At 58.1% G+C, this 22355-nt stretch overlaps 1 protein-coding gene, 1 long non-coding RNA gene and 1 pseudogene across 26 annotated transcripts in view; all 3 read right to left on the bottom strand.

Moving 5' to 3' along the window:
• Positions 1-22355, bottom strand: part of MCF2L (MCF.2 cell line derived transforming sequence like) — a 219336-nt gene that overhangs the window by 116048 nt on the left and 80933 nt on the right. For 5 of the 25 annotated variants that reach the window (XM_035294627.3, XM_035294632.3, XM_035294638.3 and 2 more), the window contains exon 1: positions 11146-11582. The exons of the other annotated variants lie outside the window; for them this stretch is intronic. In XM_035294627.3, the coding sequence (XP_035150518.1) occupies positions 11146-11236 (91 nt within the window). In that variant the 5' untranslated portion in view covers positions 11237-11582. Of the gene's footprint in view, positions 1-11145; positions 11583-22355 lie in introns of those variants that run through there. 25 annotated transcript variants of the gene reach the window in all.
• LOC144577017 (uncharacterized) lies at positions 9789-10964 on the bottom strand (annotated as a pseudogene).
• LOC144577537 (uncharacterized) lies at positions 15117-17025 on the bottom strand. Its single transcript, XR_013521672.1, has 3 exons — positions 16888-17025; positions 15998-16082; positions 15117-15215 (listed from the first exon to the last, which is right to left on the bottom strand). It is a non-coding gene; the product is annotated as an uncharacterized LOC144577537 (long non-coding RNA).

Here is a 22355-nt window from a genome sequence, read left to right as displayed (position 1 = left end):
AGTGTGGTGGCCACGCTGAGGCTCAGCTGAGACTCTGCTTCCTGGAAGGAAAGCTCCCGTCCCGTCCCTTCCAGCAGGCCCCACACAGCCGCAGGACGCAGGTGCAGAGCCCCGGGTGCAGAGCCAGGTGGTGGAGGTGGGGGGAGTGGGGGGTGGAGGGGAGCAGACTTGCTTTGTTTTGGTCTCTGTGGCAACAGCGATGTGCTAGCAGAGACCTAGTTTACTGTCAGATGGCTGCAGGGCGGTGGCTCTGGAGGAAGCGGTGGTGTCCTGCTGTCTCTCCTCAAGTTGACAAACAAGCCAGTTCTCCCGACCACCTTCCCTCTGAGGGTCATCCCTGCCTGTTGTTTAGAGAACAGGGGTTGACTCTGCTTTCCCTGCAGCACTGGGCCTGGCCTGGCACAGAGCAGGCGCTGGGCACACACTTCCCAAGTCAGTGGGGAAGGAAGGGAGGAAGAAAAGCACCCCTCGGGCCTCTGCAATCTTTTGTTAATTCATGTGTTCTCAGCTCCACACAGAAAACAGTTTATTTTTCTGAAAATTCATGTCGGTACACGGAAGTCACAGAAAGTCCTCGGAACTCCTCTTGGCAATCATGGAAACAAAGGTCTCCTTGCAAAAGCAGACCCCTCCACGTGACTCTGAAGGAAGCCGAGTGAGGGTCTCGCCAGCCACTGCTCCCTGCCTCGGCCACCGGGTAGTTCACCTCACCACACTTCCCAAGGCAACGTATTTTGTGCTGGTTTTGCGTAGCACACTCTTTACTTTCTGTCCTTGAGAAAACAGACTTTTCTGAGGTGAAGAAAAAGTGGTCTCCCGTCCCTGAACCTACCCGACACTGCGGGGTTTGGCACAACACCCACAGCAGGGCTGGGCGGGGTGTAGCCGCCACATTCTGTAAGTCCCAGGGGCCTTTAAACATCAGAAAGTGACGAAGGTCGAGGCGCTTCCTGGGCTTTCAGGATAAACAAGGTTCCCATAAGTCTGAATGGCTTAGCACAGGAGTCCCCAACCCCTGGGCCACAGACAGGTACTGGTCCGTGGCCTGTTGGGAACTGGGCCACACAGCAGGAGGTGAGCAACGGGTGAGTGAGCAGGACGGCCTGAGCCCAGCTCCTGTCAGATCAGCAGCGGCATTCGATCCTCTGAGGAGCGGACCCCGTGGTGAACTGTGCATGAGAGGGATCTAGAATGCGCAGCCCGTGTGAGGCTCCAGTGCCTGACGACCTGAGGAGGAGCAGTTTCATCCCGAAACCACCCCTACCCCTGCTCCACAGAAAAATTATCTTCCACGAAACTGGTCCCTGGTGGCAAAAAGGCTGGGGCCTGCTGGTTTAAGAGACTGGCAAAGTAAAAAGAAGACATCACTGAGCTCGCATGCAGTCTAGAGCTCAAGAAGGACCTCGGACGTAGTAGCTGTGTCTCCTGCTCAGCACAGACACGACCCTCCGCGCCACACAGAGCTCCGAGGATTGAAGCGCTCACGCCGGGCCCTGCTCCTGACACCGGGCAAGCGCTTGGCTTCCCACGACTCTCCTTTCCTCTAGTTTAGAAATACGTTCTCATCACGGCCAGCTGTGCCCCAAAGGTGCTCAGCAACCTTTTCGGCTCACTATGTAGAATTAAAAAAAAAACAAAACGCAGTAGACAGGACTACAAGCGCATCATGCGTCCCGGGCAGAGGCAGCTGGGCCACCGCACACACAGTGGGCAGTTGTGTGCTGCCGCAGAGGCCTCCGCCTTCCCTCTAAATTGGAGCAAACTCCCAGTCTGAGTCCCAAGGCGAGTGGTGTGCACACCTCCAGAGGGAGGCTTCCTCTACCCACAGCTCGACCCTGTGACTTTCTTCTGAACACACTCCTGTTCCTCTTCTCTGAAGAACAAAAATATACAGCAGGATTCCAAGGGACTGTGACAATGCCTGTTTCGTGCTTGGGTGGGGCCATCCCCTTGTGGGCTGGGTGGGGTGAGTTCTGGTCATCTCACAGGTCGGCTGTGATGAAAGGGATGATTCCACCACTGTCCACCCACAGCCATGTGCTCGTGGTACCGTTCATGCCCCACCAGACACACTTTCCAGACACACTTGCATGACTCCCCTACCGGCCCCTTCCAGGCCCCAGACAGGGACGGGAGGCTAGACGGGGGCGAGGGAGCCCAACGCCCAACGTCCCACCACTGTGCAAAGACCAGCAAGTCACAGCACAGAGGACTTCCCCTTCCTCTGATGTGAAAATGTCGCATGCAGTGTGGCCGAGACCTCACACCTGGGCCCTTCTTGGTCCTCCAGACCATTTGGGGCAGAGCAGCTAAAACCTCTGAACTCCAGGGATCAATTATGAGGCTGCAGAAGGCCAAGTTCGCTTCCCCTGTGGGGCTGCTCCAACTTGGTTTTAATTTGTCCAAGGAGGGGAGTCTGGGCAGTGAGTGAAAGGCAAGAGAGGAAAACGCCAAATGGGCGCTGGTGCCTATCTTGTGCTGGGAGGGTCAGCACAAGCCCTGGGCTGCGTCCAAAGGCCCCATCCCCCACTGGGGGCTGCAGGTGCTCCAGGCTCTCATTGTCCTCTATGTGGGTGCAGACAATGGCATTTTGCAAAGTGCTGGAAGGGGCAGGTGGAGGGAGATGCCTCCGGGACCACATTCAACCTGAACCAGACCGAGCGGCAGAGACCCCGCGGCCCTGCTGACTGTGTCCCTGCAGCCGGTGAAGGGACGGTGTCGGGGGAGGCAGCTCCACAGAGTGAGTCCCCCTGGTTTGATCTGCGTGAAGGTGAAGGCACCCCCGAGATGGAAATGCGGCAGCCCAGGGTGGCTGCAGCCCTCCAACCTCACATGCTGCGGCTCTGGCGCCAGCAGCCAGTCCCACCTGAGGCTCCCCTCCAGCCCTGGGTAGAATGCCGGCTCGTTTTCTTGTCAAATCAAACTGCATATGGACCAAGAGTGGCTCCTGCCACCCTCAAGATGTCCCCATAGTCCCCGAGAGGACCCTAGAAGGCCCTGGTAGGGTGCAGCATCCACTTGATTGTTCGGGGAGCCCACAACATCTGTGAGGCAGACCGGGAAGGGGCAGAACAGACCTGGCTGCAGCGGGACTGAGGCCTGTGGTTATGGTTGACACCCTCGCCCTGGCATCCACCCACAGGCAGGCAGGCCCGGCCAACAGATCACTCTCCAACGGTGCTTCCCCCCCTCAGGGGGTCCCCAGTGCCAAGAGAGGTCTGGGTAGCTCCTTCGTTTCTGTCCTAACCACTGGGCCCAGGGGAGAGTGTGTCCTCAGAGACAGGCCTTTGGTCTCCTGGGAGTGCCACCACTGTCTTAAACCCCCTGCATGGTGGGTCCTCTGAGGGCTGGCAGCAGGACTGCAGGGCAGTGGGAGGCCTGGGAGAAGCCCAGATGTGAACGGGGAGGCGGGAGGCCTAGGAGAAGCCCAGATGTGAACGGGGAGGCGGGAGGCCTGGGAGAAGCCCAGGTGTGAACGGGGAGGCGGGAGGCCTAGGAGAGGCCCAGGTGTGAACGGGGAGGCGGGAGGCCTGGGAGAGGCCTGGGTGTGAACAGGGAGGTGGGAGGCCTGGGAGAAGCCCGGGTGTGAACGGGGAGGCGGGAGGCCTGGGAGAAGCCCGGGTGTGAACGGGGAGGCGGGAGGCCTGGGAGAGGCCCGGGTGTGAATGGGGAGGTGGGAGGCCTGGGAGAAGCCCGGGTGTGAACGGGGCAGCAGTGCTGAGTCTACTAAGCACTGTTCTGTCCTCCTGCTTCATGGGACACTCTGATAACCCTACGGATGAGTGACATGTCTGTCAGTGACTGTCCGACTCACCTCATCTGCAGAAGGGGTGAGTTCAGATGAGAGTGGTTTTATAAACAGCAAAAACCGCGTTTTATAAACAGCAAAGCTCCAGCTCTGAGGACAAGGACTCAGCATTCTGGCTCCAGGAAAGAGCCACGTGGTGTTGGTCTACAGCTCCATCTCACAGAGGCTGTGTCTTCACAGCCAGGGTCAGATCCCAAGCACAGGTAGTGCCAGGCAGATGCACAGATGGCATTCAGCCAGTGAAGGAGCAAGCCCTCCCTTATTCCAGGACCTTTTCTGGATTTCGAGGTTGAGTGAAGGAAATCCCTTTTGTAGCAGAAGACCTGCTCAGCCCCATGCGTGGCCCCGGTGGCTCAACAACCACAGATGGGACCAGTCACTGGGACCCACAGGTCCCTGCATGGCGGACCCGGGAGGCTCTGCGCATGAACAGGGTGTCCATGTGCCAGGGGCTGACCCTCAGGCACAGCACTGTGTGTCCCATGGACCATCAGAGTACAGTGTTCGGTCATGGCCTTGGCTCTGCCCTGCACCTGCAGTCGTGGCTGCGGACAGCAGAGCTCTCCGGATGTGGAGCAGCCTGGTTCAGGCTGAGCCCCCAGCTGTTTGCATGAGGGTATGAGCCTTAGGCTTGCCAGCCAAAGGGAGGTTATTTGCTTTTGGTAACTGTGACATAACTTAGAGTCCAATGATAACTTTAGGGTAAAAAGCTCATTTGCGTCTCATCCCCACTCACTGAGCTACTGCAAATTCCACAGGGGATGCAGACTGCATGTTCCCCGTGGAACACGCGGTATCTATGGGGGCACCTCCCCACCACCTCACGCAGAAGCTGCCTTGACTCTCCGAGCACACTGCCTGTGAGGGACTCCAGGGGACCGGGAGACTCACCCTCAGCCACGGACAGCAGCCAGGAGCACCATTCGGAATACAGGTAGTAGCTTTTCATTTCTGCCACAGAAATCCGGACAGGCCCTCTGTCCCCCATAGTGAGGATCAGTGGCCGTGGAGGACTCGAGCTGCCCTGGGCTTCCCGCACCCCTCTCCTGGAAACAGGACCGCTCTACGCTGAACTTTGTCCCCTAAAATCTGCATGAGGGACCAGCTGGCTTTTTACTTTCGTTTCACCCACTACCTGGGACAGAGTACGCCAGGTAATTACCCTCCCGGAGGCCCATTCCCGCTCCACCCTGCATATTTACATGAGGTCCAGGTGACGACGCACTGGCCAAGAGGGACTGGGGGAAAAAGGAACAAGCCTGAGCTATTCTTGCCTCGGGCGCAGGCACAAGGGACCCCTCCGGGGGCATGGCCTCCCTGGTTGTAAACAGGAGGCCATAAGATGAAATGCAGCAGGTCCTCCACTGTGCCTGGGGAGGCTGAGTCAGAGTCCGGTGGGGGGCGGGTCTGTTTGCCAGCCTTCCTCCATCTGATCACATCCCCAAATGCTAACACAACTGGCAATTTGATGGACAGAAGCAGAGGGGTCCCTGAAGGAGGATGAGCTGCGCAGAGACACCGGGACCCCCTCCCAGCTTTCCCGTGAGAGAGCCATGGCCCAGGGATCAGTTCCTCCCAGCAGAACAGCTTTTCTTTGTGCATGATTGTATCTCAAAGCTTTCCCTTTTTGCACGTGCTGCCAGGAAGCACAAAGGGGAGTCTGGCTGGGATCACTCACCCCAGATGCCTCAAACTATTTATGCTTCTTTCGGCAAATCCTGATTCTGTTTAAAACTTTCTGTGCCAATCTTAAACACGTTTTATGAAGACAATTTCTAGGCTGGGCACAGTGGCTCACGCCTATAATCCCAGCACTTCAGGAGGCCAAGGTGGGTGGATCGCATGAGGTCAGGAGTTTGAGACTAGCCTGGCCAACATGGCGAAACTCGGTCTCTATTAAAAATACGAAAAAAGAAGTAGCCAGGTATGGTGGGGGTATCTGTAATTCTGACTACTCAGGAGCCTGAGGCAGGAGAATCACTTGAACCCAGGAGGCAGACGTTACAGTGAGTGAGCCAAGATGGCGCCCCTGCACTCCAGCCTGGGCAACACAGTGAGACTCCCCCTCAAAAAAAAAAAAAAAAAAGAGAGTATTGCTAAATTCTAAAAATCGAAAAATAATCCATTTTTCTCTGTTCCAAATACCACAGGGCAGAGCGGCACAGGTAGACCCTGGGAGACCTGGCACCCAGTGTGGGTGCAGCTCTCTCTGAAGGTATGGGGGTGTCTCTGTCACCATGCCATGCAGGACCAGGGGAGGCAGACAGTCGCAGCATTGTCCCTAACTTGCACTCAGTAAACAGATAACACCCCCTCCTGGTTATCAGAAAATTACCCTCCTGAAGCTACACTTTCTCCCAGCACCGTCTCCTCCGGGAGGGAGGCTCCTTCTCCATGGGCAGGGGAAGCCCACCAGCCTCCTCACCTGAAGGGGCGTGTTTCAGTGCTCAACCCAAGGAAAACCACCGGCCCACAGGGAGAGGCCTGTCCAGAGATGCGGAAGCCAGCCTGACCCAGACACAGGTGGACGGGTGGGTGAGGAGGGAGCCAGGCGGGAAGGAAGGCCCAGGAGGCTGCAGACATCACGTTTGCCCGGGGCCACAGTGCTCACCAGCGCCCAAGTGTCCATCACTCGCCTCACATCCTGATTACCGAGGGCAGAGCCGGGGAGATAAGGCAGGAGACGGAGCTGTAAAGAGGCCACCCAGTCCGAAGCCCCTCCCGGCTCCGTCTCTGCCTAAGGCTCTGCTGTGCCCAGCACCACGGGCTCCAGAGATGGGAACCTGCAGCGTGGCAGGCCTCAGATCTCGGGTGCGGCATTTACAGAGCTTAACTCAAGTTGCGCTGGGGTCCTCTAGGTGCAGGGCTGTGCCCAGAGAAGGCTGCCTGGTGGACAGAAAGGAGGAGGAGGCTTATCCCGCCACTGTGAGGTCCAGCCTGGGTTTACGCAGTGCCACTGGGCACGTTCCCCTGCCAGATGAGAAGCCAAAGGGATCTCCACTGTTTTATTCTCAGATACAGAATTAACTTCTAGAAGTTTCTGGTGAAAAGCCCCTCAGTGGATCTTACTGGAGCTTCTCATCTCCACCCAGCTGGCATGAATGTGCAGCCCTAGACCATGTGAGGGGCCCGCTACCCTCTCACCTCCATAAAAACCCTAGACTGTGTGAGGAACCCGCTACCCCTCACCTCCACAAAAACCCTAGATCATGTGAGGGGCCCGCTACCCCTCACCTCCACAAAAACCCTAGACCGTGTGAGGGGCCCGCTACCCCTCACCTCCACAAAAACCCTAGACCGTGTGAGGGGCCCGCTACCCCTCACCTCCACAAAAACCCTAGACCGTGTGAGGGGCCCGCTACCCCCTCACCTCCACAAAAACCCTAGACTGTGTGAGGGGCCCGCTACCCCCTCACCTCCACAAAAACCCTAGACCGTGTGAGGGGCCCGCTACCCCCTCACCTCCACAAAAACCCTAGACCGTGTGAGGGGCCCGCTACCCCCTCACCTCCACAAAAACCCTAGATCACATGAGGGGCCCGCTACCCTCTCACCTCCACAAAAACCCTAGACTGTGTGAGGGGCCCGCTACCCCCTCACTTCCACAAAAACCCTAGACTGTGTGAGGGGCCTGCTACCCCCTCACCTCCACAAAAACCCTAGACCGTGTGAGGGGCCCGCTACCCTCTCACCTCCACAAAAACCCTAGACTGTGTGAGGGGCCTGCTACCCCCTCACCTCCACAAAAACCCTAGACCGTGTGAGGGGCCCGCTACCCCCTCACCTCCACAAAAACCCTAGATCACATGAGGGGCCCGCTACCCTCTCACCTCCACAAAAACCCTAGACTGTGTGAGGGGCCCGCTACCCCCTCACCTCCACAAAAACCCTAGACTGTGTGAGGGGCCCGCTACCCCCTCACCTCCACAAAAACCCTAGATCATGTGAGGGGCCCACTACCCCCTCACCTCCACAAAAACCCTAGACCATGTGAGGGGCCCGCTACCCGCTCACCTCCACAAAAACCCTAGACTGTGTGAGGAACCTGCTACCCCTCACCTCCACAAAAACCCTAGACTGTGTGAGGAACCCGCTACCCCTCACCTCCACAAAAACCCTAGACTGTGTGAGGGGCCCGCTATCCTTCACCTCCAACAAGCCTGGAGCCACTGCTGAGTGCTGCATCCCTGCCACAGCCCCCAGGCTGCACCTGGAGCTCCCCTCCGGCCTTCACAGAACCAGCCTGGCTGCCCCCAACACTCTCCACTCCCAGAGTTTTCAGGAAACACTTTCCCCAACCTTCCCACCCAAACCAGCACCTCCTAACAGTTGCCACCTTGGAATTGGGGACGAGCCCACCCCACCTCCTGGGTTCTTCTGCCAACACCCCCTCCATACTCCGGAGCCCCTCAAGATTCCATCCTCACTCTGTTCTCTGCAGTTTCCCTGATCATCCTGTCCCTTGTCATGGCTCTAACCCAGGGTCAACTCTAGCCTAGATGTCCCTTCCAACCACAGACACCAACACAGACATTACACCAAGCCCCTTATGCAGCACTGGCTTGGCCACTACTGGGACAGCTCACCCTGTCCTGAGGGTCTGGCACAACCCCCGCCCAGCTCCCCACCATGCACCTCCCCTTCCACAGCATGCAAAGACAGGCCTCTGGGCACACCCATGATGCCCGACCCCCCACTAGACTCACATTGGCTCAGCAGCCTTCCGGGCACACACTCTCCTCCACAGGAGGCCCCCAGACTCCCCGTCAGCTGTACCTCCCACCTCATGGACAGGGGCAGACCCTTTGGGAGAACCCCTCCACAGAGCCTGTGCTCGCCCCATCCCTGGGTCTCCCCACTCCCACAGCTCTGTGGCTTCCTGCAACTTGCAGGCTCAAGGCCCCAAAGAACATGGCCACCCTCGGCCCAGCACCCACTCCTCTCCACTGCATGGCTGACATCTAGGAAGAAGCCTCCGCCACCTGCTCTTCCTATGCCTCCACACCCTGTGCCTTTGGCCCCAGCCCAGAAATCCCCTGCCCAAGGTGGGCACAGCCCCTGTTACCAGACACACCCGGGGCTTTGCCGCCCTCCTCGGAACCCACTAGGCCCCTAGACCTCTTTCCAGAGCGCCCAAACCCTCGGCCCTCGGCCCCCCTCATCAGCCCCATGTTCTCTGCTGGAGCCCCCACTGCCAGCCCCTCAGATGAGGCCTCCACCGCTGCACTCCGGGCCCAGCTCCCCAGGTCCAGTGTGAGCTGGGCGTCTCACCCTGACCTCCACAGGGGCCTGCCTGGTCCAGGACTGGAAACAGGAAGGGGCACCCGTGGCTCCTCTACCTTCCAATCGGACTCACATCCTGGGGGGAAAACCCGAGGGGTGCCAAGCTCCTGCCAAGGGAGACAGCCAGGGTCGGGAGGGGGTGCACACGGCTCAGTCCCTAGGCGTCCACGCCTGGCAGGTCACACTGGTGGCCCACACCGGCGGCCCAGGCGGAGAGAGGCAGAGAGGACTTGGGCTCTGAGCCGCACCCGCATGGCCCAGCCTAGAGGAGGAGGCCCCACATCCCCCAACCTGTCCCTCGGAGCTGGCCGTCATGGGATCTCAGGGCCCCATGCCCAGGGATCCAGAATCTGCCTCTCACTACACACAGGTGACCTGCATGGCGGGGACAGCTCCACTCCCATGCCATGGGGCCAGGGTTCCGTGCACATTTCCTTACAGGAGGGGGACACCTCCGCACCTGCACATTCAAACCAAGGGCAGGACGGGGCTCAGTGAGTGTTGACGTCATGGACAATGTCCTCACAGGTGACCAGAGCACCGCAGAACTGGCAATGAATAGCAGTCTTAGTTTACTGTCTCCAACGCTGCCATGCAGAGGGGCGGCTGTTGCTGTGAGAGCCACAGGACAAGATCAGCATGGCTCCTGTGTTCTCTGGCTCCACAAGGAACAGGATGGTGCCCACGCACTGTGGGGACGTCTGTCCCTATGCACTGTGAGGGGATGTCTCAGGGTCCTCATGCATAGGAAGGGGATGTCGGGGGGTCCCCACTGCACAGGAAGAGAATGTCCCGGGTCCCCATCTTCAAGCCCCCTCGCCCCTGTGCTCATGTCTAGGGTCTGGTGACTTCAGCTTTGGAAAGGTGGTGGGGCATGAACGAAGCGCTAGTCACCCTGGCGTGTGTGGGATTCACGCACGGCCTCTAGCTGCCTCCCTTGCACTGTGCTGGGGGGATGTCAGTGGACTGGGTGGGAGGCTGGGTTCTGTTCTTTTAGCTGGGGCACACGTACCCACATGGCTCATGCTCAGCCACCAGCAGCGAGTGACACAGTCCTCAGCATTACAGGCTCTGCCGTGCCCAAGGCGGGGAGAAGGGAGGGCGCAGCCTGAGATGCCCTCCTGTCCACCTCGCCCATCCTGGCCGTGACCTCCATCCCAGGGCAGCCAGGCTTTGCCTGGATTTGTTCTGTGCCTCCGTTTCCTCTCCCTGACGCTCACCTGCCAGTGCCCAGCCGCTGCCCATCCATCCCTGGAAGAAGTGCTCCCAAGCCCCCAAGCGCTGTGAGGAGCCAGATGAAAGCAGGGGTGGGGGCTGGCTGTGGACAGCTTCTGCCCCCGTTCCACAGCCCACCAGGTTCTCGGTCCCCGGACAGGGGAAAGGCCAGGAGGGAGAGGAAATCAGCAATGAGCTCCTCTCTCCAGCTCAAGCCAGCAGAAGGCCCTTCTCCTCTGAAGTTAATGAAAGCAGTGTCTGTGAGAGCTGAGGCTGTGCCCCGGGGCTGAGCACACCTGCTGTTCCTGAGTGGCTGGGAGGGGCCTGGGCGGCCTGAGATGCTCTGTGTGCGGTGCCCGAGACTGCACTGCTGGTCCACCCAGCCCGGGCTGCACCTGTGACAGTTCTGTGCCCTTATCCCACCCGAAACATGTCTCCTGTGGCCCAGAGGACACCCAGCTGCCAATAGACCAAGAGAGCCGGGGGAGCCTCATTCACACGCGCCACAGCCGTTTCCCTCACTTTGAATCCGCTCATCTTTCTGATCGGAGCCGAAATTCCTAAGCCCAGGCCGCAGAACCGCAGCACAGGCCGACCCAGCAATGAACAAAGAAAGAAAGCTGGACCCACAGCCCGGGAGTGGGACGCCCGCAGCCATCTCCAGCTTTGTTTTCTCTTTCTTTTTTAAGAAAGATGTCCCATCTCCACATTTTTAAAAAGTCTCCAAGCAGCACAGGTTTTGCTGGTCAAGTGGGGAGAGAAATACCTCAGGGAGGCGCCCGCCTGCAGAGGGGACGCCCGAGCCTGTCCCCGAGCCCCTCGGCCCCCTTCCATCTCACCTGGCCTCGAGTGCCCCACGGCCCCCCTGCGCCTCCGGGGCAGGGACCACAGCCGGCGCAGGGTCCTCCGGGATGCTCCCTTCTCAGCCATCGAGTGCCCTGTCTCGAAGGCTGCTACAAAGCAGAGGCAGCTCCGGTTCTTCACGTAGGGGCACAGGCGACCCTGATGCTGGAGCCGCAGCCTTCGGGTCTCTGCTGGGATGGTTAAAAGCTGGGTGGGTGCTGCATAGTCACGAGAAACAGGAGCCTGGGACCCTGGTGACTCTGGGCTTCACCAAGTCATAAGAAAGAACCCAAGAGGGTCGAGCCGCCTCCTTGGAGCGCCCGGCCTCCTGGAGTCCCCAGCTCTCCTTGCCCCAGGCCTGGCCTCCCAGTGCCTGGCCCGAGCGACCACCACCCTGCACGCCTGGAAGAGCAGGCAGACAATGCACAGTGCTGGAGAAACCCACTGTGGCGCCTGCCCCTCTGTGTGCAAGTTCTGGGCGTTTCCTTCCTCAGACGGGGTGGGGGGCCTGCATGGGATGGACCTACTTGCCTTATAGAGCAAGCCAAAAACACCTTCCAGGCCTCAGGAAGTCTCAAATTCAAACAAACAACTACAAACTGAGAGGAAGGGAGGGACATGCTCTGGCTCTCCAGAAACAAAGTGGGAAGTTCCACGCCTGTGGCCCCGTCTGCTGCTGAGCTCCAGGGAGGAAGTGATGGGACAGCTTTGCGTGGCCGGAGATACTTTTCCCCAAGAGATGCTGACCCGGGCCCAAGCCAGCAGCTCCCACCCTGGGCACCACGGCTGCTTCCAAACGAGGGGAGAGAGGTGACAGCATCTAGGGCTCCCAGCAGCCCCCGAGTGACATGCTACCCTTGGGCACTCAGAGCCGCTGGGCACCATGCTGGACACGCCCAGGGTTCCAGGCCTCACAGCTGAAGTGCAAGGCTGTGCAAATGGCCTAGTGCCATTTTAACTCTTATTATTATGTGCTCTGGGCCACAGGGAGAGAAGGTGGCAGGGCTGGTGCTCAGGCCTGCTTGTGAAAGCCCCCATGTTGTGTGAGCACCACGTGTGCCCTTTTGTGAGCTGAAGTGATTAGAGCATGCATCTGGTTTGCAGCAGAAGAATGCATTTATTCAACGCCATTTACTGAGTGTGCACCCCTCCTGCACCCCTGCACAAGTGCTCACAGAATGGCTGGTGGTCCCCACCTACTGCGCCCTTCCAGTGGTATTAGGGGCATCGAGGGAACGGCGGCTTCCACGCCCTGAGAGGCACTGCCTCAGTGTCACATTAGCCTCCACAAACATAGTGATTCTGTTCAAACTGTTCTATACTGGGTTTGCACCTCTGAGAGCTACAGGTGTTGAGAACCAGCTTCCACCAGCAAAGACAGAGCTCCACACACCAAGCCCCTCCTGCCTTCCACACCCACCTGCCAGAGGCAACCAGGGGGTCCCAAGGCCACCGCCCCTGAAGCACAGGGAGCTTGTTCTCTGTGCTGCATCCCCCAAAACAGCTACAGAGGAAAACAGGGCAAGGGGCTCGAAGTCTCAGCCACCCAGGAGCAGACACCATGACCCCATTTTGTGGGGGCCTAGGACAGATCAGCCCTAACACGACTCACAATCAAGTGGGAAAACAGCACATTTCACGTGGTGTTTCCAGAGCTCTTTGTTTTCGTTTGTTTTTTGGAGACAGAGTCTTGCTCTGTCCCCAAGGCTGGAGTGCAGTGGTGTGATCTCAGCTCACCGCAACCTCCACCTCCCAAATTCAAGTGATTTTCCTGCCTCAGCTTCCCAAGTAGCTGGGATTACAGGCAGCTGCCACCACGCCTGGCTAATATTCGTATTTTTAGTAGAGACGGGGTTTCACCATATTGCCCAGGCTGCTCTTGAAGTCCTGACCTCAGCTGATCCTCCAAGGGGCTCTCTGAATAACCAGGAAATCAAGCCTTAAACACTGGTTCCATCCACAAGGCTGCAAGGACAGACACAAAGCAGGCTTTGTATTCACGGAAGCAGTGAGCGGTGACCTCAGGAGCCACCAGGGTCGCCTCTGGGGTCAGCACCAAACCTCTCTGCCTTTCCATCCTGCATGCCTGGTAAGGTGCTGAGGAAAGTCACAGAATTGGAATGCCAGGGTCACCTGGAGCTGAGCAGGTCAGACATGCACGTGCACACGCTCATTATTCAATGTCCTAAACATTAAATATGTTTTTAAAATGTTACTAATGAAACCATTTTTCAAGACTCAATTCTGAGATGTGTACCTCGCTCACGATCTGCTAATTTCTTCTTGTAAGTGGCACGTACAAGCTTTGGGTTTAGTGACCATCGTGAAAACCCTGCCGTCCTCTCCTGGCTGGAGGAGGCTGCTTCCTCCCTAAGCTCCGTGGTAGCCTCTCCATGAAAAAACCCACGTGAGATCCAAATTCTTCCTGTCACCCTGCTGGCTGGCCTCAGGGAGGTGCGAGAATGGCTGGACCCCTGAGAAGTGGGCTGACTTTGGTGAAACCTGTGAGTCTATTTTATACAATGTGGCCCCAAGCTACTGTTAAGAAATCCATATTGGCCGAGTGCAGTGGCTCATGCCTGTAATCCCAGAACTTTGGGAGGCCAAGGCGGGAGGATCACCTGAGGGCAGGAGTTTGAGACCAAACTGACCAACCTGGTGAAACCCCATTTCTACTAAAAATATAAAAATTAGCTGGCTGTGATTTTGAGCACCTGTAATCCCAACTATACTCAGGAGGCTGAGGCAGGAGACTTGCTTGAACCTGGGAGGCAGAGGTTGCAGTGAATAGAGATCATGCCACTGCACTCCAGCCTGGGCAACAGAGTAAGACTCTGTCGGGAAAGAGGGAGAGGGGAAGGGGGAGGGGAGAGGGAGGGGGAGGGGAGGGGGAGGGGAGGGGGAGGGAGGGGGGAGGGAGAGGAAGGGAAGGGAAGGAAAGGAAAGGGGAAAGGAAAAGGGAAAGGAAAGGAAAGGAAAAGGAAAAGGAAAGGAAAGGAAAGGAAAGGAAAGGAAAGGAAAGGAAAGGAAAAGGAAAAGGAAAAGGAAAAGGAAAGGAAAGGAAGCCATATCAATAAGTGGTATCATTTTTGGCAGTAAAAGAGCCTTACATTAACATGAAGGGAGTTGCTTAGGGCAGGTCTCAAATGAGCTGTTGGGTGATTTTCAATTCAGTGCTCCTGGGCTGACGAGGGTGGGAGCCGCTGTGCATGCCTGGGGTGCGGCATAGATGAAGGTGTCTCGTTTCCTCTCTCTATAAAGCATGGAGTGCGGGGAAGGACAGAGCGTGCTTCTGGAGATGGATGATTTGGCTGCAAGCAGAGACAGCAGCTCTGGGAGGGCCCTCGCTGTCAGCTGAGTGACCCCAACCTCTCTGTGCCAGCCACCCTGCCCATCCAGGTCCTTGCTGCCAGGTTCCCACTGCACAGGAGGCCTGTGGTCCGGTCTGGTGTGGTGTGACTCCTTCTTGCAGCCCAGTTGTCTTCCCCACTGAGGCATCTGAGAGGCCACATGCCAAGCAGCCCCTCCTCTCCCTCAGCCCCAACCAGACCTGCCAGGGAAGGTCAGGGGCTCTGGTCTGGTGGAGGCACCCTTGGTGAATGGCTGGGAAGGCTGCGCAACCCGGCTTCAGAGATGCAGGTGATCCAGCGTGGTATCCCGTGTGAGTGTCACGAGCTACCCGCAGCTCTAGCCTCGCCGCCCCATGAACCACCTGAAGGCCGGGCTCAGCACCACGTGTGGTCCCTGGGCAGTGTTTCAGCTGGAATGCTTCTCATCACTGTCTGTGACAAGTTCCATTTGAAAAGATAAGGCATTCTTACAAAAACCAAGTCCTGTTTGGGGCGTTAGATCACCATCCCTAATCTCTTGCCAAAAATGTCATTAATGAAACTTAATGCTAATTCTTACAATTATGCGATATGACTGTAACACTGAGAAACTGGTTTTCATGCTTTGCGGATTTGTCTCATTTCTTCAATATTTTTAATAAAGGAGTAAAGCAAAAAAATAGACAAAACCGGAACATTTGCTGAGAGCCCAGTTTAGATGCAGACACCATGTTGTCCTGTAATTTAGAAGCAACAATCAGCTCTTTTGTATTCTCAAGCTCACAACTTTTCTTCAGCATCTCCTCCCAAAGGTTCCGGTTCCCCTCAGCCCTGTGCATCTCCTGGGATTTATGCTGGACAAAGGCTCCTGGGGTGGAGGGAGGGAGAGAGGGAGGGAGGGAGGGCAGGAGCTTACTACTGCAGGGGGGCCCTTGAGGTGCTGCGTGCTGAGCGGGGACTCAAGCTCTCTGCAACCAAGGGCTTCTCAGAGAATGGCAACCAGGGATGTCACCTCTATCACCACGTGGCCATAAGAAGGTCAACCACAGACCTTCCTCTCATTCCCCTCAGAAGCTTCCTTTTCATTCTCATTCACGTGGAAAATCCCCACACACCTCATTACCGGAATCGTCAGTGTGGTCACACACCTCACTGTATGTTCAGAGGGCCACATACAGTGTTCACGTGGCCCTTTGCTGAGCACAGGAGCTCGTGGCCAGCACTGGCCGGTGCTAAGAATGTGCATATGTGACCCTGACAGCAAACAGTTACCCACAACTTCCTGCCTCAGATTTAATGCATTTGATCATCACATCAACCCCAGCAGGTAGGTGCTCTCCTGAGTCTATTTTGCAGATGAGGAAACCGAGGCACAGCACAGACATGGACAGCTGAGCTGGGGTTTGACCCCATGGGTCACGGGTCCAGCACCCCTCGATTTTCACCTAATAGTCAATGCAACCCTTCACAGTGGGCCCTGCCAACCTCACAGGGTGAAGAGCCTCATCCCACAACTTACCCAAACATGACCACAGAACATTGGACGTTCTAACCTCAGCACTTCACTAGAATTCCGATGCAGGCAACTCGATTTTCATTCGAGCCTGTGTACCAGACAAGGGCAGTCAGCTTGTAAACATCCTGAAAGGCATAACGGGTGCTTCCCTCTCCACACCCGGAGTTATAAAACGAAGGTGACCAGATACACTCTGAGTTAATCCGAAAGGTGGAAGTGTGAAAGTGCCACTCACAGTGGTACCCTTCCAGCTCCAGACAGCGACGCGAGCTTCCGCGGACATGAGTGTTCTGTGAATGAAGGGGCTGCGCCGGTGTCGCCGGCACGCGGGTGGCGGAGGGAACGGAGCACAAGGAAAACGCGGCCGAGCTTTCCACGACCCGGCTGCTGAGCTAACTCGGCTCCAGAAACTGTTTTTGGTTAAATTATGAATATAGACCCTAAGGGGCCGTGAAAATTGCCCTCCACTAGTGAAGATGTGCTCATCAGACATAGCGGGCCTTCAGGAGCAGCTGAAGCTGGGGGACTCGTCTTGTTGTGACGCTTATGCCTTGTTCTTTACGACAACGAAGGCAGGTGTCCCGGGTCAGCCTGTCGCCGAGCGCCCTCATTTACTGGTCCCTAAAGGTCCAATTCTGGAGTGCAGGCTCCAATACTCGGCCGGTGTCGATGAGCAACAAATGTGCTCCCTGGAACGTCTGCGAAACCAGTGGAGCCCCTGAACCCCGTGGGCCTTCCACGGCCAAGGCCGGGCTCACACAGAGCAGCAGAACAGCTGCCGGCCAGGGCAGCAGAGGGCCGAGCAGATGCCAGCGAGGTCGGCCTCGCCGGGGGCCTCTGCTGACCCGGTGCCCTGGCTCTGGGGAGGTGCACATCAGTATGGAAGGTCTTACCCTTAGGCAGGGAATGCCAAAAGCAGGGAACTCAACACAAGACGAAGGCAGGCGGGAGGCAGCCAGCGGGTGAAGCAGAGCAGCAGGTGGCGAAACACCGGTGAGAAAGTGCCAGGTGAGGAAGTGCCAGGACGGGAGCTAATGAAACACGGGGACTGAGATCAGAGGGGGCAGCGGAAGAGTCACCAGTGGCTGTGAGGAGAAACGCTGGGAAGATGCTGCCCTGTCAGAGTCTCCGTTTCCTCACAGGCCTCGTCCCGTCAGAGTCTCCGTTTCCTCACAGGCCCCCGTCTCCTCAGAGTCTCTATTTCCTCACAGGCCCCCGTCCCGTCAGTCTCTATTTCCTCACAGGCCCCCGTCCCGTCCGAGTCTCCGTTTCCTCACAGGCCCCCGTCCCGTCAGTCTCTATTTCCTCACAGGCCCCCGTCCCGTCAGTCTCTATTTCCTCACAGGCCCCCGTCCCGTCCGAGTCTCCGTTTCCTCACAGGCCCCCGTCCCGTCAGTCTCTATTTCCTCACAGGCCCCCGTCCCGTCAGTCTCTATTTCCTCACAGGCCCCCGTCCCGTCAGTCTCTATTTCCTCACAGGCCCCCGTCCCGTCCGAGTCTCCGTTTCCTCACAGGCCCCCGTCCCGTCAGAGTCTCTATTTCCTCACAGGCCCCCGTCCCGTCAGTCTCTATTTCCTCACAGGCCCTCGTCCCGTCAGAGTCTCCGTTTCCTCACAGGCCCCCGTCCCGTCCGAGTCTCCGTTTCCTCACAGGCCCCCGTCCCGTCAGTCTCTATTTCCTCACAGGCCCCCGTCCCGTCCGAGCCTCCGTTTCCTCACAGGCCCCCGTCCCGTCAGAGTCTCTATTTCCTCACAGGCCCCCGTCCCGTCAGTCTCTATTTCCTCACAGGCCCCCGTCCCGTCAGAGTCTCCGTTTCCTCACAGGCCCCCGTCCCGTCAGAGTCTCTATTTCCTCACAGGCCCCCGTCCCGTCAGAGTCTCCGTTTCCTCACAGGCCCCCGTCCCGTCAGAGTCTCTATTTCCTCACAGGCCCTCGTCCCGTCAGAGTCTCCGTTTCCTCACAGGCCCCCGTCCCGTCAGAGTCTCTATTTCCTCACAGGCCCCCGTCCCGTCAGAGTCTCTATTTCCTCACAGGCCCCCGTCCCGTCAGTCTCTATTTCCTCACAGGCCCTCGTCCCGTCAGAGTCTCCGTTTCCTCACAGGCCCCCGTCCCGTCCGAGTCTCCGTTTCCTCACAGGCCCCCGTCCCGTCAGTCTCTATTTCCTCACAGGCCCCCGTCCCGTCCGAGCCTCCGTTTCCTCACAGGCCCCCGTCCCGTCAGAGTCTCTATTTCCTCACAGGCCCCCGTCCCGTCAGTCTCTATTTCCTCACAGGCCCCCGTCCCGTCAGTCTCTATTTCCTCACAGGCCCTCGTCCCGTCAGAGTCTCCGTTTCCTCACAGGCCCCCGTCCCGTCCGAGTCTCCGTTTCCTCACAGGCCCCCGTCCCGTCAGTCTCTATTTCCTCACAGGCCCCCGTCCCGTCCGAGCCTCCGTTTCCTCACAGGCCCCCGTCCCGTCAGAGTCTCTATTTCCTCACAGGCCCCCGTCCCGTCAGTCTCTATTTCCTCACAGGCCCCCGTCCCGTCAGTCTCTATTTCCTCACAGGCCCCCGTCCGTCAGAGTCTCCGTTTCCTCACAGGCCCCCGTCCCGTCAGAGTCTCCCCGTCCCGTCAGAGTCTCTGTTTCCTCACAGGCCCCCGTCCGTCAGAGTCTCCGTTTCCTCACAGGCCCCCGTCCCGTCAGAGTCTCTATTTCCTCACAGGCCCCCGTCCCGTCAGAGTCTCCGTTTCCTCACAGGCCCCCGTCCCGTCAGAGTCTCTATTTCCTCACAGGCCCCCGTCCCGTCAGAGTCTCTATTTCCTCACAGGCCCCCGTCCCGTCAGAGTCTCCGTTTCCTCACAGGCCCCCGTCCCGTCAGAGTCTCTATTTCCTCACAGGCCCCCGTCCCGTCAGTCTCTATTTCCTCACAGGCCCCCGTCCCGTCAGAGTCTCCGTTTCCTCACAGGCCCCCGTCCCGTCAGAGTCTCTATTTCCTCACAGGCCCCCGTCCCGTCAGAGTCTCTATTTCCTCACAGGCCCCCGTCCCGTCAGAGTCTCTATTTCCTCACAGGCCCCCGTCCGTCAGAGTCTCTATTTCCTCACAGGCCCCCGTCCCGTCAGAGTCTCCGTTTCCTCACAGGCCCCCGTCCCGTCCGAGTCTCCGTTTCCTCACAGGCCCCGGTCCCGTCAGAGTCTCCCCATCCCGTCAGAGTCTCCCCGTCTCCTCAGAGTCTCCGTTTCCTCACAGGCCCCCGTCCCGTCAGAGTCTCTATTTCCTCACAGGCCCCCGTCCCGTCAGAGTCACCGTTTCCTCACAGGCCCCCGTCCCGTCAGAGTCACCGTTTCCTCACAGGCCCCCGTCTCCTCAGAGTCTCCGTTTCCTCACAGGCCCCCGTCTCCTCAGAGTCTCTATTTCCTCACAGGCCCCCGTCCCGTCAGAGTCACCGTTTCCTCACAGGCCCCCGTCCCGTCAGAGTCTCCGTTTCCTCACAGGCCCCCGTCCCCTCGGAGTCTCCGTTTCCTCACAGGCCCCCGTCCCGTCAGAGTCTCTATTTCCTCACAGGCCCCCGTCCCGTCAGAGTCTCCGTTTCCTCACAGGCCCCCGTCCCGTCAGAGTCTCCGTTTCCTCACAGGCCCCCGTCCGTCAGAGTCTCCATTTCCTCACAGGCCCCCGTCCCGTCAGAGTCTCCGTTTCCTCACAGGCCCCCGTCCCGTCAGAGTCTCTATTTCCTCACAGGCCCCCGTCCCGTCAGAGTCTCTATTTCCTCACAGGCCCCCGTCTCCTCAGAGTCTCTATTTCCTCACAGGCCCCCGTCTCCTCAGAGTCTCCGTTTCCTCACAGGCCCCCGTCTCCTCAGAGTCTCTATTTCCTCACAGGCCCCCGTCCCGTCAGACTCTCTATTTCCTCACAGGCCCCCGTCCCGTCAGAGTCTCTATTTCCTCACAGGCCCCCGTCCCGTCAGAGTCTCTATTTCCTCACAGGCCCCCGTCCCGTCAGAGTCTCTATTTCCTCACAGGCCCCCATCTCCTCAGAGTCTCTATTTCCTCACAGGCCCCCGTCCCGTCAGAGTCTCTATTTCCTCACAGGCCCCCGTCTCCTCAGAGTCTCCGTTTCCTCACAGGCCCCCGTCTCCTCAGAGTCTCCGTTTCCTCACAGGCCCCCGTCCCATCAGAGTCTCCATTTCCTCACAGGCCCCCGTCTCCTCAGAGTCTCCGTTTCCTCACAGGCCCCCGTCCCATCAGAGTCTCCATTTCCTCACAGGCCCCCGTCCCATCAGACAGGCCCCCGTCCCGTCAGAGTCTCTATTTCCTCACAGGCCCCCGTCCCGTCAGTCTCTATTTCCTCACAGGCCCCCGTCTCCTCAGAGTCTCCGTTTCCTCACAGGCCCCCGTCTCCTCAGAGTCTCCGTTTCCTCACAGGCCCCCGTCCCATCAGAGTCTCCGTTTCCTCACAGGCCCCCGTCTCCTCAGAGTCTCTGTTTCCTCACAGGCCCCCGTCCCGTCAGAGTCTCTATTTCCTCACAGGCCCCCATCCCATCAGAGCCTCTGTTTCCTCACAGGCCCCCGTCCTGTCAGAGTCTCTATTGAGATTCCCATGACCCCTCCTTGGGCTGGGTCAATTTTCTGGGTGAATTTTCTCTGTTTCCTCACAAGCCTCTGTCCACCCCGAATCTCTGAAGCCGGCGCCTGAATCCTGAGTAACAGGATCTCTAGCACCACAGCGCGCCTTTGCCAATTTAAAAAAAAATGTTTCTGTACTTTATAGTCACACCTATCTAATTAGAGGCCGAAATTTCACGTTCCAAAATGTCAGCAGCCCACACAGGCGTCTTCCTCACAGAGTCGCATGGTTTCCTTCCTAAAGGGCCTCAAGACATTTAAGAAATGGACGAAGCAATCACGGCTTCTTGAGGAGACCCCAGTCACTGAGGCGGAAGGCATAGGTGGGAGAGGGGGTCTCAGGGGTCCGTTGGAAACCGCAGGGTGGGCTAAGGAGCAGGCAGCTTTGTGCCAGGGTGCCGCACCTACTCCACCGAGAGCTCCTCAATTCCATGTCACGTTTGTGTTCCACAGAGACACACGTGCCCCCTGTCCCCCGACCCCTGGGCGTGTTCCCCCCACCCCGCGCTTTTCCTCCAAGACCTGCAACTGCGGGTGCTGGACAGCTGTGCCTGTGTGGTGACCCTGGGAAGTTCGTCATCCCCCAAAGCCCCTCTGTGCTGCTGTGTCCCTCAGCCCAACACAGCCAAAGGCCCCTTCCAGGAAGAGCTTAAGGACAGAAGGCGGCACACAGCTTTCGCTCAGGGAGGGCGGCACCCCACTCTTCTTTACTCACTGCCCACATCCCGCTCTGTCAGCTTGGCCTCCACCGGGCACCCAGAACCCTGTCGCCCACACTGCCCACCACCCAGGGACCATAGCCCACACGTGTCTGCCTGCCACAGGCTGACTGGTACGTTGACATCCTGACCCCCAGCACCTCAGAGTGTGACTGCTTTTGAAGACAGGAGCTTCACACAGTTCATTAAATTAAAATGAAGTCCCTAGGGTGGGCCCTAGCCCGACAGGACTGTTGTCCTTATAAGAAGAAAAGATGAGGACACAGACATGCACGCAGGGGCAACCCTGTGAGGACACACAGAGAAACTTTGTCTACACGCCAAGGAGAGAGGCCCCAGGAGGAATCAGCCCTGTGACACCTTGACATTGGACACCCAGCCTCCAGGACTGCGTGAAGATGAACAGCATTGTTTAAGCACCAGCCTGCCGCACTGTGTCACCGAGCCCCAGCAGACCCAGACCCTGGTCTCAGTCCCTCTCCTGCTGTTTCAGGGATGCACCAGCCTCGCACACCCCGAGGGCTTCCAACCCAGTAACACAAACACTGCCACGGGCCATTCCCAGCTGTGACACATGGCCACGAGAGAGGAGGGCCTCACGCCATAGCAGGCAGATGCCATGGGGATGCTGATCTTGAGGGCTTGCTGGGCAGGAGTATCAGAGAGCTAGGCAATTTTACTTCCTACTTCCCCTTTTTCCAAAATGGACCAACACAATTTTGCTTCAGGTGAGCTTCTCACAAGCTTGGGGCAACTTGGAGGCTTCATGACTGAGGGAAACAAGCTGTTTTCCTCTGCTGCTGTGACCCTGCAACAGTCAACACAGAAGATGTCCATGGCCCCCGGACACCAAGAAGCATGTGGAGTCTCTCCCCACCACAGGCAACCAATCAATTTTGCAGGAGATGCCAGGTGGGTGACCCAGTTCAACTCCAATGCCATCTACCTGGAAACAGCATCAGGCCTGCAGGGTGAGGGCTCAGACCCTCAAGATGCCTCCCGCTTCCCATGCCCATCACTGGCCCCAGTTGTGACCTGTGCTT

Source organism: Callithrix jacchus, chromosome 1, assembly GCF_049354715.1.
Source record: "Callithrix jacchus isolate 240 chromosome 1, calJac240_pri, whole genome shotgun sequence".
Taxonomy (NCBI): Eukaryota; Metazoa; Chordata; class Mammalia; order Primates; family Cebidae; genus Callithrix; species Callithrix jacchus.
The sequence above is the reverse complement of the archived record's forward strand: the minus strand, read 5'-3'. Positions and strand labels throughout refer to the sequence as shown.